The 13,327-nt window shown below is 33.0% G+C and overlaps 1 protein-coding gene across 7 annotated transcripts in view; it reads left to right on the top strand.

The window, feature by feature from the left end:
- SWT1 (SWT1 RNA endoribonuclease homolog) overlaps positions 1 to 13,327 on the top strand; it is an 88,433-nt gene that overhangs the window by 23,959 nt on the left and 51,147 nt on the right. For all 7 annotated transcript variants that reach the window (XM_019635563.1, XM_019635564.1, XM_019635569.1 and 4 more), the window contains 2 exons: positions 4,355 to 4,448; positions 12,742 to 12,887. In XM_019635563.1, coding sequence (XP_019491108.1) covers positions 4,355 to 4,448; positions 12,742 to 12,887 — 240 coding nt within the window. The remainder of the gene's footprint in view (positions 1 to 4,354; positions 4,449 to 12,741; positions 12,888 to 13,327) is intronic.

Here is a 13,327-nt window from a genome sequence, read left to right on the forward strand (position 1 = left end):
GATGCTGAGAAGGCTTTTGGCAGCTATTTAGTCTTAAATCTCTGAAGAAAAAGGGCTTCCACCATTCATTTATTCATTCCATATTTATTAGCTCTTAGTATATTCCAGCAACAATACTTGTGCATTTTAAGTAGGGACTTTGTGTGATTTGTTTCAAGCTTTTAAAATAAAACCACAAATAAATTTCACTTATTAGAGTTAAGACAATATTAAAATGTTTGAACACATTGTTAAATTAAACACCTTAGTCTTTTTTTTTACTTTCATTATGCAAAATTTAAAATGCAAACATAGAATAATATAGTGAATCCCTATGTACCCATCACTTATTTTCAGTAATTGTCAACTTGTTGCTCCTGGAACTCACTGGAACTCCTGCAGTAGTTTGAAACAAATCCCAGATATACTATCATATCATTTTTACTCATAAATAATTTGGTTTGTGTTGCTTACAAATAAGACTTTGTTTTTTAAAGATTTTTATTGGGGGACAGTGTGTTTTTCTAGGACCCATCAGCTCCAAGTCAAGTAGTTGTTTCAGTCTAGTTGTAGAGGGTGCAGCTCAGTGGTCCATGTGGGAATCGAACCTGCAACCTTGGTGTTAAGAGCACTGCGCTCTAACCAACTGAGCTAACCAGCTGCCCAAGACTTTTTTTTAAACAACTACACAATTAACAAAAATTAAACGCTGATGTAAACCATCATTTCAGCAAAACCCCACTCCTTAGAGGTGGGAATTTTGCTCACTCTTAATGTTTTTTTTTTTAGTTTGTTGATACAAATTATATTTTATTACATAATAACACTGATAATAATAGATAACACTTATATGGCATTATTCTCCAGACCCTTTTCCAAGTGCCGTACAGCTAATATCTCATTCAAACCTTATAGTATTGTGGAATATACTCTTATTAGCCCCATTTTATTGGGGAGGAAATTGAGACACAAAGGTTAAGCACTTGTCCTAGACAGAAATTCCTTCAATAGATTGGCTTTGAAAATTATTTTAGAAGAGCTCATTTTAGGATAGATATTTTGGCCACCTTTATTATTTATAGATGCTTGTTATGTTTCTTTTTTTTTTTCCATGTGCTTTTTTGATACTTTGACCTTTTCAGTCCATGCTTCTTTGATGATTAAGGGCGATAAGTCATGGTAGTTGTCTCAAACTTCTGTGTTGTTTTACTGTGTTGTTTCATTTCTAGGTGTCTTCCTTGAAACCTGTATTATTTCACTTTAATGTTTAAATGGTATTATTTGATATTTGTTTTGTTAATTGTAAGATTGTAGATATAATAATAGATTGTTTCTGTAATTGTCTATGTCAGGGAAGTCCTTTAGGTGTTTCTTGGTATCATTGTTTTCTTGTCACACTAATCATTGAAAACATTCTGTATGTAAAATCCAATGTACTTAGTAAATTTATTTTGTTGATAATGTTTTATTAGCATTATCTTTTAATAATGTTAATTTCTTGATAATATTATTTTCTTGATAATATCTTATCAACATCTGATAATGATTTTATGATGTCCTTGAGAAATATCTTTAGTCATTTTTATCATAATAAAATTACGTTTTATATTCTAATGATAAACTGAAATTCTTATGAAAAAACTCAATTCAGGATTATTGAGTAAAATGAAAGTACTTATTTGGAGGAAGGCAAGAACAAAATGAACTTTTAATTACACTTTACATCTGTCAAGCACATTTACAGCCAACTGTAATGTTCATTTTGCATGTATTATTTTCTTTCACATAATCACTGAGTATTACAACAATGTATTTTTTTACACAAGCATTTCTCCATTAAAAAAAAGAAAAATGCCACAACTTAAATGTGCGTAGTCCATGTTAAACAGCCTTAGTTTTAATTTTAGCCTTGTCCTTAACTCTTTTCAAAATTATATTTGTTTCCTGTAGTATTTGTTGTGGTGAAAAGAGAATAGGATCTGAAATCTGATTTACCTGGTTTATAACTTGACCTGGGAAAGTTAAAGGTTAGGAAACTGAGTAAAATAAAATGGGGGGAAACAACCTCCAGCTGAAAAACTGGTTGTGAAGATTGCTTGAGTTAATATATTAAAGTACTTAATGATTTATGGCCTGGAATAGACAGTAATTCTCTCTGTCTTCATTGTATAAAAAGCTTATAGAGATTTATTAGAAAAATTAAATATCCCTTTCCCCTAAATGGACAAAGATTATTAATAGGTAATTCACAAAAGGAAGAAATACAGCTAGTCAGACATTTGTGCACTGCAAATATTTTCCTGTTTATTGTTTTTAATATTGTTAATTTCTTATGTATAAAAATTTTTATGAGACTAAGTAAACAAACAAAAACTCATAGACCAGAACAGTTTAGAGGTTACCAGAAGGTAAGGGGGTGGGGGATGGGAGAAAAGGGTAAAGGGGGTCAAAATAATATGGTAATGGAAGGAGAATTGACTGGGTGGTGAACACACAATGTAATATATAGATGATATATTATAGAATCGTACACTTGAAACCTATATAGTTTTATTAACCAGTGTCATCCCAATAAATTTAATTAAAAAATGAGTATATATTGCCTATTGAAAAGTAAATTAAATAAACGAACAAACAAATATTTTTAGTCTTTACCTTTCTTTTTTTTTTTTGTTATTTCTTTTTAATGCTTCTAAATTTGGAAAGTTCCCTTTTCCCAACACCTGCTAGGAACACTTAGCAGTGCTTCAGTGCTTTGGGAATATGAACTGGTAACTTTTCAGGAGACTAATTTATCAGTGTGTATCAAGAAGCCTAAAGATACAATTCTCTTTCCACAAATATATCCTAAAGAAATAATGAGAGATGCTCACAGTGATTTATATAAATAATGTGCATCACAGCATATTTATACAGCAAAAATTTGAAACAACCTGACTGTCTAACAATTGGAGAAGTTACATACAATGCTGTGGCCATTTTTATATAGCCATACTATATTGAAAAATGCTAATGACATACAATATTAGATAAACCGTGTTGACTAAATGTTTCATGAACATTCTTGCAGTTTTAGGTGTGGTTTTCAGCCCCAAATATCCTAGAAAAAGTGATAGAACAGATATTTTTAAGATTTGAAACCTTTTGAGCAGTGCAATGTGACTTTTAAACCTCTGTTTTTGTCTACTGAATTGAGTTGTTTAAAATTAACTAATGATTTTGAGTTGCCTATCTTGCATTATTGTGGTGTTTACTCTGTCAGCTAAAAAGAAGGAGAATTGGCTGCTGTAATATATTTGTGTCTAGCTCACTGGTTGTCTGATTAAGCAACTGAATTGAATATCCCTTAGGTTCATGCTCTGATATCAGCTGAGTTCTGTCTAGACTTTACTACGAGATTGTGAGCTCCCAAAGAGCTTGTCTTTGCATGTCCAATTGCTTAGCATAGCGACCTGGCGCAAATCAGGCTCTATGTAAATATTTATTGCAGGAATGAATGAGCTTTCTAATTTGAATGTTTAGAGGACTAAGTAATACAATATAGGTTAAAAGTTGAGGGGGAAACAAGTTATAACCCGGGAACAAAGTCGAAGCTCATCGGCTAGTATGTTGTGATTTTTAAGTGTGTAAGGGACTCACCAAGGGCTCCTGTATATAGTCTGTATTATTAACAAGCACTCTAGGGAGTTCTGAGGCAGGTAGTGTAAGGACCTAGGAGAAACACTATCTTTGGTCCTCTTTCTGCATGATGCATTATTTTCACAAAACCTGAACTTTTACTACACGCTTTGAGGCTTGGAGAAGGCTGAGGACACCCTGTCGGCTGCTGATTAACATTTATTTACTAGGGATTACTTTTTGTGTTCTACGCCTACGGCTCATTTTGCCTTGTGTAATCTCTAAATGTTATTGCCTTAGAGAGTAAGGCAAAGCAGACATATGAAAATGTTTCTGTTGCTGGTAGAACAGTAGCTTATCACTTTACAGATCTCTTTTAAGTTGAGATAATTTTAAGTATGATATAATCATAGAATTTACGAATAATCTCTAAGTGACTGAATTGAGACCAGAATTCATAGCTTTTGGTTTCTAGTCTAGCATGTAACCTACTGATCACATTTCTTTGAGTTTGTTAATAGGCATATCCTATTCCATTGTAGTAGTAAACTGACCACTTTATCAAAGTCAGAACTTTATGCTATGTGTGTTCTAGATCCAGAATTTTCAAGGTATTGTTTTGCTGTTTTATTTTCCTCTTTTCATTTAAAAAGTTTTCTTTGTTTAAGATGTTTTGATATGTAAATTCAGTCTAGATTATTCATATGGTATCTAGATTTTTAGTATTTATTGACAGTTGCTTTTGCTAAATTTGCAGATGGATTGAGTGACGAGAACAATGATGATCGAGTATTGAAATGCTGTCTTCAGTATCAGGAATTATTCCCTTGTTCTCTTGTTATTCTGTGCACGTGAGTTGCATAGTCATTTTCTTCTTTTTTTTTTTTTTAAATAGCAAATTACACCAAAGAATTTTTTAAAAACCATACTGTATCTACCATACCAAACATCAAAACATGCATACTTTTCTAAATCTGTCAGTAAACATATTAAATTACATCTCACATTCTTTTCCTTTTTTATTGAGGTACAATTAACATATAACATTATTTTAGTTTTAATGATATGATATAATGATATAATGACTTGATATTTGTTTATGAAATGATCACAATAGAGGTTCACACATCTATCACCATGCATAGTTACAAAAATTTTTTTCTATGTGATGAGGACTTTTCTATTCTCTTGGCAATTTTCCAATATGCATTACAGTATTAATTAACCACAGTTGCCATGCTGTACTATCTCACATTCTTATAATGTGTAAGCTGCAGAAGAATGAGATTTGAGTCTTAAATAGATGAAGATCATTTCAATTTAATTTATATAATCAGAAAACTTTCAAAAAATGGGAAAAATCAGTTTTTAATACCCCAATAAAATAGTTCAGAAATATAAACCTGACATTTTTTTGGTCGTGAGGCAAGAAGGTTAATTAATTAATTAATTCAACTGGGGGAAAGGAGTCATTTATGTTGTAGCGTGTCCTGGATTTCTGTTACAGAGTTAGACTGCCTGGAGTGAGTCCTGGGTCTACCACTTATGAGCTTTGTGACTTTTAGACAGATGTTTAACTTAGTTTCCTCACGTGTAAAATAAACTTAGTTTCCTCATGTCTAACCTCATGAGGTTATTCTATTTAATCAGATAATATATACAAAGGACTTAGTGTCCAGTGCACAGTATGATATCATTAAGATGTTTTTCCTCCTCTTCTTGTCCTCCTTCCTTTCCTCCATTCCAACTAATATTTTCATAACTTAGTTCTAAAGCTGAAACTACCATAATGCTAAGCGGGATTATAGTCATCATGTGTGACAAAAGGCTCCGAAGGAACCAAGAAGAGCACTTTTAATTTGCAGGTTTAGTCTGAATTTTAATCACTGCAGAACGGTATTTTTACAGTTTCATGATCATGCCGAATTCTCTGTGGAATGGAATGATTACAAAAAGGAATGGCTGTAAGATTTTTCTTTTAGGAGGGCTTGGTCAATTATTATTTTAGCTGTCTTCAAAGATATTGTTTTTTTTTCGGTATTAAAGGCAACATGGACAATTTCTATCTCTAGGGTGTAAATTGGTTTTTGATCTATAACATATCTTGGGGTTTGTTGGAGGATGAAATACAATTAGTAATATGCTAATCATTTTGAATTTAAAGTAAGCCAGATTTGAGGGATGATTGTTATGTAATTGTTATTTTTTTAGTTCGATCTAGAATGAAAATTAAATTGGTAAGCCTTGATCAGTCACTGTTTTGCAATTGACAGATGTAACATTTTTTAGTGAAATGAAAATTTTTAGGCTGGCATTATCATTTTCTAGGTGAGCCTGTTTTTTTATTTTTTTCCTATAAAGATCAATAATCAGGACTATTGTATGAGTCACTTAATTACTGTGAGACTACGTTGATATTACCTAAATGGATGATGATGATATTAATTGGTAATTATAATAATAGGCGTACCTTCTATAACACTATATACTTTACATCATTTTAAGTGCTTTACTTACATTAACAGTCATAAGTAGGGGCCAGCAACCCCCAGTTAATATCTCCAGTCCATATCTCTCCTCTAAACTCTAGTATGTTCATCCACTTATTTGATATTTGTACTTGGATGTCTTGGACATCTGAAATTCCCATCTCCAAAAATGAACTCTTGAACTTTCCTTCTAAACTGTTCTCTGTCTGAACAAAAAGTGCCACCTTCCACTCATTTGCTAAAGCTACACACCTCACAGTCATTTTTTATACCTGCCTTTCATTTCCTTCGATGTATATCTAATCAATTAGCAGGTACTGTATAACATTTTTTTTTTAATCATTCCTACCACCATTCTATGTCTAGCCATGTTTTTTCCCCCATTTTTCATCCTTTCCCACTCTTAAGACTAAGAGCGCTCTACTTCCACACTTGCTCTCCTTCATTTTTTCTTCAAAAAGTTGTAATGTTTTTGCTTTATTTTTTAAAGTTTCATTATGGAGAATTTCAACAATACTCAAAGTGAGGAAAAGTTAATAAACTACTAAGTACCCAGCTACAACAATTATCAAAATTCTGTCATTCTTCTGTTATCTGTACCTCTGTCCACTCCCTTCCACTTTATATTTTATCAAGTTCTTTGTATTTTGAGGGGAAATGTACATATACTGAAATGCACACATCTTAACTATACAGTGCTGACAGTGGATACGCTGGTGTAGCTCACATCTCTCTTGATATAACAAACACTTTATTAACCCACAAATACTCTTGTGTCCCTTAGTGCTTTTTTTAGAGTTTCTTAAGGTGGAAGCTTAGATCATTTATTTGAGACAGCTGTAGATTTCCCTTTAAGCACTGCTTTCATTGCATCCCACAAATTTTGATGTGCTGTATTTTTATTTTCATTCAGTTCAATGTTCTTTATAATTTCCCTTGTGACCTCCTTTCTGATCCATAGGTTATGTAGATGTTTGTTCCTTAATTCCAAACATTTGCATATTTTTTCAGTTATCTTTTTGTTAATTGATTTGTAAAGTTGAATTCTGTTGTGACTTGAGAACATAGTTTATATGGTTTTTATTCTTTTACATTTGTTACAGTTTGTTTTATGAACAAGAATATGGTCTACTTGGTGAATGTTTTATGTGCACTTAAGAAGAATGTATATTCTGCTCTTGTGAGTGGAGTATTCTATAAATTTCAATTAGGTCAAGTTGGTCAATAATGTTGTTCAGGCCTTCTGTAACCTTACTGATTATCTGTCTGCTCATTCCATGTTACTGAGAGAGGACTGTTGAAATCTCCAACTCTAATTGTGGATTTGTCTATTTCTTTTAGTTCCTTTTGTTTTACTTTAGGTATTTGGAAATTCTATGACAAGATTCACATACATTTAGAATTGTTTAGAATTGTCTTATTGGAGAATTAACCCCTCTCTCATTATATACTGTCTCTTTTTGTCCCTGATAATATTCCTGGTTCTGAAGTCTTCTTTTTAAGTATTAATATTATTTTTCCAGTTTTGTTTTAGGTAGGATTTATATGGTATATCTTTTTCTATCCATTTACTTTTAACCTGTGTCTTTATATTAAAGTAAGTATTTTATAACATATACTTGGTACTCTTTTTTTTTTTTTGTCTAGTCTGACCATTTCTGTCTTTTAATTGATGAGTTTATACGTTTACATTCAATTGGTTGGATCAAAATCTACCATTTTGCTAATTGTTTTCTATTTGTTTTTTTCCCCCCCTTGGGTTAACTGTGTATTTACTATGATTTATTGTGATACCATTTTATCTCCATTATTGGCTTATTTATACACTTTTGAAAAACTTCTTTAATGGTTGCCCTAGTGTTTACAATATACACCTTCACTTGATCAAAGTCTACCTTCAAATGATATTACATTGCGTCAAGTGCAGTGGAAGGATATTATAACAGTATATTCCTAGTTTCTTCCTTCCATTCTTTGTGCTATTGTTGTCATGGATTTTACCTTTACATAAACAATAAATGCATAATACTGTGCTATTTTTGCTTCACTCATTTATGGTTTAGAGCTATTAAAAGTGAGAAAAAAAGCAAACATTTTAATCTTGCATTACATTTTGAGCACTCTTCATTTCTTTTTTATAGATCCAAGTTTCTGCCTGGTGCCATATTCCTTCTGCCTAAGCAACTTTCTTTGACATACGCAAGTCTCTTGGCAATGAATTTTCTGGTTTTTTTGTCTTCTAGTGTCTTTATTTTTTATTTATTTTTGAAAGATACTTTCACTGGATATACAATTTTGTGTTGATTTTTTTTTCCTGGTATTTAAAATAATTTTTTTATTAGTTTTAGGTGTACTAAACAACATAGTAATTAGATATGTATATACCTCACAAAGTAATAACCATAATAAGTCTATTACCTATCTGACACTGTACATAGTTATTAGAATATTATTGACTATATTCCCTATATTGTACTGTATATCCCCATGACTATTTTTTTAAGTTATAGTTGACATTCAGTATTATTTTATGTTAGTTTCAGATATATTGCATAGTAATTAGACACTTATATAATTTATGAAGTGATCCTCCTGATAAGTCTAGTACCCATCTGGCACTATACATAGTTTTTACAATATTATTGACCATATTCCGCATACATCCACATGACTCTTTTGTAACTATCAATATGTACTTCTTAATCCCTTCAACTTTCTCACCCAGCCCCACCAAATCCATTCCCTTCTGGTAACCATCAGTTTGTTCTTCTGTTTCTATGGATCTGTTTCTGTTTTGTTTGTTCATTTATTTTGTTCTTTAGAGGCTACATATAAGTGAGATTATATGGAACTGGTCTTTCTCAGTCTGATTTATTTCACTTGGCATAATACCCTCTAGAGTCATCCATGTTTTTGCAGATGGTAAGATTTCATTTTTTTTATGGCAGAGTAAATACTCCATTTTATAAATGTGCCACAGTTTCTTTATCCATTCATCTATTGATGGGCATTTCTATTGTTTCCATATCTCGGCTATTGTAAATAGTGCTGCAGTGAACATAGGGGTGCATACGAGTGTGTCTTTTCAAATCAGTGTTTTGGATTTCTTTGGATAAATATCCAGGAGTGGAATTCTGGGTCATAAGGCAGTTCTATTTTTAATTTTTTGAGGTACCTCCATACTGTTTTCCATAGTGGCTGCACCAATCTGCAATCCCACCAACAGTGCACTAGAGTTTCTCCACATCCTCACTGACATTTATTGTTTGTTTGTTGATTTATTGATGATAGTCATTCTGACAGGTGTGAGGTGATATCTTATTGTGGTTTTTATTTGCATTTCTCTAATGATTATGACATTGAGCATATTTTCATATGTCTATTGGCCATTTGTGTGTCCTCTTTGGAGAAATAGCTCTTCATGTCCTCTGCTCATTTGTTAATTGCATTGTTTGTTTTTCTGGTGTTGAGTTATATGAGTTTATTTATAGATTTTGGATATTAATCCCTTATCAGATGTATCATTGGCGAATATCTTCTCCCATTCAGTAGGATGTCTTTTCATTTTGTTGATGGTTTTCTTTGTTGTGCAAAAACTTTTTAGTTTGATGTAGCCCCATTTGTTTATTTTTTCTTTTACTTCCCTTGCCCAAGGAAATATATCAGTAAAAATATTACTAAGGGTAATGTCTGACAATTAACTGCCTATGTTTTCTTCTATAAGCTTATGATTTTGGGTCTTACATTTAAGTATTTAATCTATTTTGAGTTTATTCTTGTATATGGCGTGAGAAGGTGATCCAGTTTTGTTTTGTTTTTGCATGTACCTGTCCAGTTTTCTCGGCACTTTTTATTGAATAGACTGTCTTTACCCCAGTGTATATTCTTGCTTCCTTTGTCATAGATTAAATGACCATATCTGCATGAATTTATTTCTGGGTTCTCTATTGTATTCCAGTGATCTATGTGTCTGTTTTTATGCCAATTCCATGCTGTTTTGATCACTATTGGCCATGTAGTATAGTTTGATATCAGGTAGCGTGATACCTCCAGCTTTGTTCTTCTTTCTCAAGATAGCTGTGGCTATTTGGGATCTTTTATGGTTCCATATAAATTTTAGTGTTATTTGTTTTAGTTCTGTGAAAAATGCCATTGGTATTTTGGTAGGGATTGTACTGAATCTGTAGATTGCTTTGGGTAATATGGACATTTTAACTATATTAAATCTTTGTATTCATGAGCATGGTATACAAGTATGTTTCCATTTGTTTGTATCTTCTTTAATTTCTCCCTTCAACGTCTTATAATTTTCTGAGTACAGGTCTTTTACTTCCTTGGTTAAATTTATTCCTAGGCATTTTATTTTATTTCTTTGATGCCAATTGTAAATTTTCTTAATTTCTCTTTCTGATACGCGTTATTGGTGTATAAAAATGCAACCGATTTCTGAATATTAATTTTGTATCCTGCTACTTTACTATTATAAATTTATTTATCAGTTCTAATAGTTTTTTTGGTAGAATTTCCTGGTATTTTAAAGATGTCACTCCATTTTCTTGTAGCTTGTATGGTTTCTGATGAGAAGTCTGCTGTAAATGTTATCTTTGTTCCTCTGTATGTAGTGTGCCTTTTTTCCCCCATCATTGCTTTCAAGATTTGTCTTTTGCTTCTTTAGCAGTTTGTTTTAGCAGTTTTTAACAGATATTCCCAGTTGTTTATGTGTGTGTTGAGGAGAGCGAATTATCCCGCTTGTTGTTCTCTGAGCTTCTTGGATCTGCGGTTTGGTGTCTGTCTTTAGTTTTGGCAAATTCTCAACCATTATTTTTTCAGATATTTCTTCTGCCCTGTTCCCTGTTTTCTGCTTCTGGTATTATAGAATTACATTGTAGTAGCCAGCCTCTAAGACGACCTCAGTGATCTCTGCCCCCTAGTTTTGTGCTCTTGTGTAGTCCCCTCTTGCACTGTGCCAGAGTTGGCTATCTATGTGACAAATGGCATGCACCAGAAGTTGTGTTACGTCATGTCTAAGAGGAGGTTAGAAAAGACTCGGACTTCCTTCTTGTGCTGTCTTGCTTCCTCCTCTCTCTTGGATCGCTTGTTCTGGGGAAGCAAACGGCCATGCTGTGAGCGGCCCTAGGGAGAGGCCCACGTGGTGAGAAACTGAAGCCTCCGGCCAAAAACCAGTGAGGGGCTGAGGCCAGCCAATGACCACATGAATGAGTGCCAATCAAACCTTGAGGCGGCTGCAACCCTAGGCAACAGCATGGTCCAGCCTTGTGAGAGACCCTGAACCAGAGCCATCCCGTCCAGCTGCCTGACTTCTAAGAACTATGTGAAATAATAAATGTTTGTTTTAAATTGCTGAGTTTTGGGATAATTTCTTACACAGCAGTATATAACCAATACATGCACATATGTTAGACAATTTCATATTGTCCCACAGCTCTTGGACTTTTTTCTTAACCTTCTCTTTTTGTTTCAGTCTCGGTAATTTAGTTTGACCTATCTTCAACTTTTTTTGTTTTTTCCTTGCCCATGTCTGGTCTACTGAGGAGCCTGTTGAAGGCATTCTTGATTTCTGTTACTGTTTTTATTTCTAGCACTTCCGTCTTATGTTTTTTTATCTGTGCTGATACTGCCCATCTGATATTGCATACTATTCAACTTTTCCATTAGACCCTTTAAAAATATTAATCAAGATTATTTTAAATTCACTATCAGATAGCTTCAGCCTCTGTGTCATAGCTGAGTCTGGTTCTGTTGACTGCTTTGTCTCTTGGCCGTGTGTTGTTTTTTCTGGGCAGAATTTATATGCATATTTTAGGGCTCACCTGCTCTGTGGTTTCCTCGCGTCTTCAGTTTCCCTCTTAACCTGCTCTGGCCAGCTCCGAACACTGTCTTCTGACATTTCAAGCCATTAAGACTGTGGCTTTCTGTCTGAAGACATTGATGAACTGGTGAATGCCCTCAGGCAAAAAGATAGAAACCTGCAGCTCGCATCAGCGCCGGTTCTGGTCTTGAGGGTAGATGCCCATCCAGCTTCTGCCTACGTTGGTGCTCTCCGGTGCCTTCAAATAGTTTGCTTTTGTTTTTTTTCTTTTTTGTCCAGATCTTTTAATATCCTCATATGTGGGAGGGTTAATCTGACCAAGCTACTCTTCCATTAACAAAAGCTGGAAGCCTGCTAGATTCCAGAACAATTTCATAAACACTGATCTGATCATGTCATTTCCCCACTGAAGCCCTTACATGTCTTTCCTTTTATTCATGTCCTTGCCGTTCTCCGTAGCCACATAAACTGGTCTCATGCGCTGTACTCTAATCATACTGACTTCTTTCAGCAAATAACAAACTCACACCGTTTGTCTTATGCTCACTTTGAATAGTTTGTAATTGCCTGCCCTGTGTAAATTGTTTCTCTTGCTATTACTCTCCCTATTTATTTCTCTTTGGATGTTGTTATTCTCAAAATCTCATGTGATGTGACTCTATTATATGTTAATTCCTTTATCTTCTCTATTAAAAAAAATTGTTCTCTTTTGTAAATATATATACTGAAAATCCCAAATCTCTGATTAGATCCCATGTGTTTTGAGTTGCCATGTGATTTATCTTATAAAAAATAAAATATCTTTTCCTCCTAACCCAACCTTAGGGATGATAAAAATTTAAGAAACAAAGGCCTAATAAGTGGTGTGAAGTCACTCAGTAAAGAAGAATTGAGTGCAGAGTTCTTAAACTTATCTCTGAACACAGATGTATGTCACCAGCCTTGTATATCTAAGCAACAATTGAAAGCAGGTAGTATTCTTACTACAAATAATTAGAAATATATCTTATTTTATATACTAAGATTATGGATAACAATTGGAATTAATAGCAAATTTTCATCTTGAACATTTAAAATAACATTGTTTGAAATATTTGCTCGCATGTAAATAGTAGAAATAAATGAAAATTATAATGGTAATTCAAAAGAAAATGTAATTAACGGTATTGCCTTCTATGTACACTCTTACAAATTGATTTGAATTTTTGTTTGTATTCTCACATTTTTACATTGTGGCTTCAGGAAATAGTCATTTGAAATGGAGAGAAATTTTTAGTTTCATTTTAAAATGATTTTAATATTCATAACTATTAATTCTGTAAAAACCAAATAATAGAAAAACTTGACAATAATAGTGTTTTTCGGTTAATTTTAAACTAATAGTTAAGAAAGCTAAAGGCTTTTTTCCCCC

The sequence above is a fragment of the Hipposideros armiger genome, unplaced genomic scaffold (genome assembly GCF_001890085.2).
Source record: "Hipposideros armiger isolate ML-2016 unplaced genomic scaffold, ASM189008v1 scaffold_22, whole genome shotgun sequence".
NCBI lineage: Eukaryota > Metazoa > Chordata > Mammalia > Chiroptera > Hipposideridae > Hipposideros > Hipposideros armiger.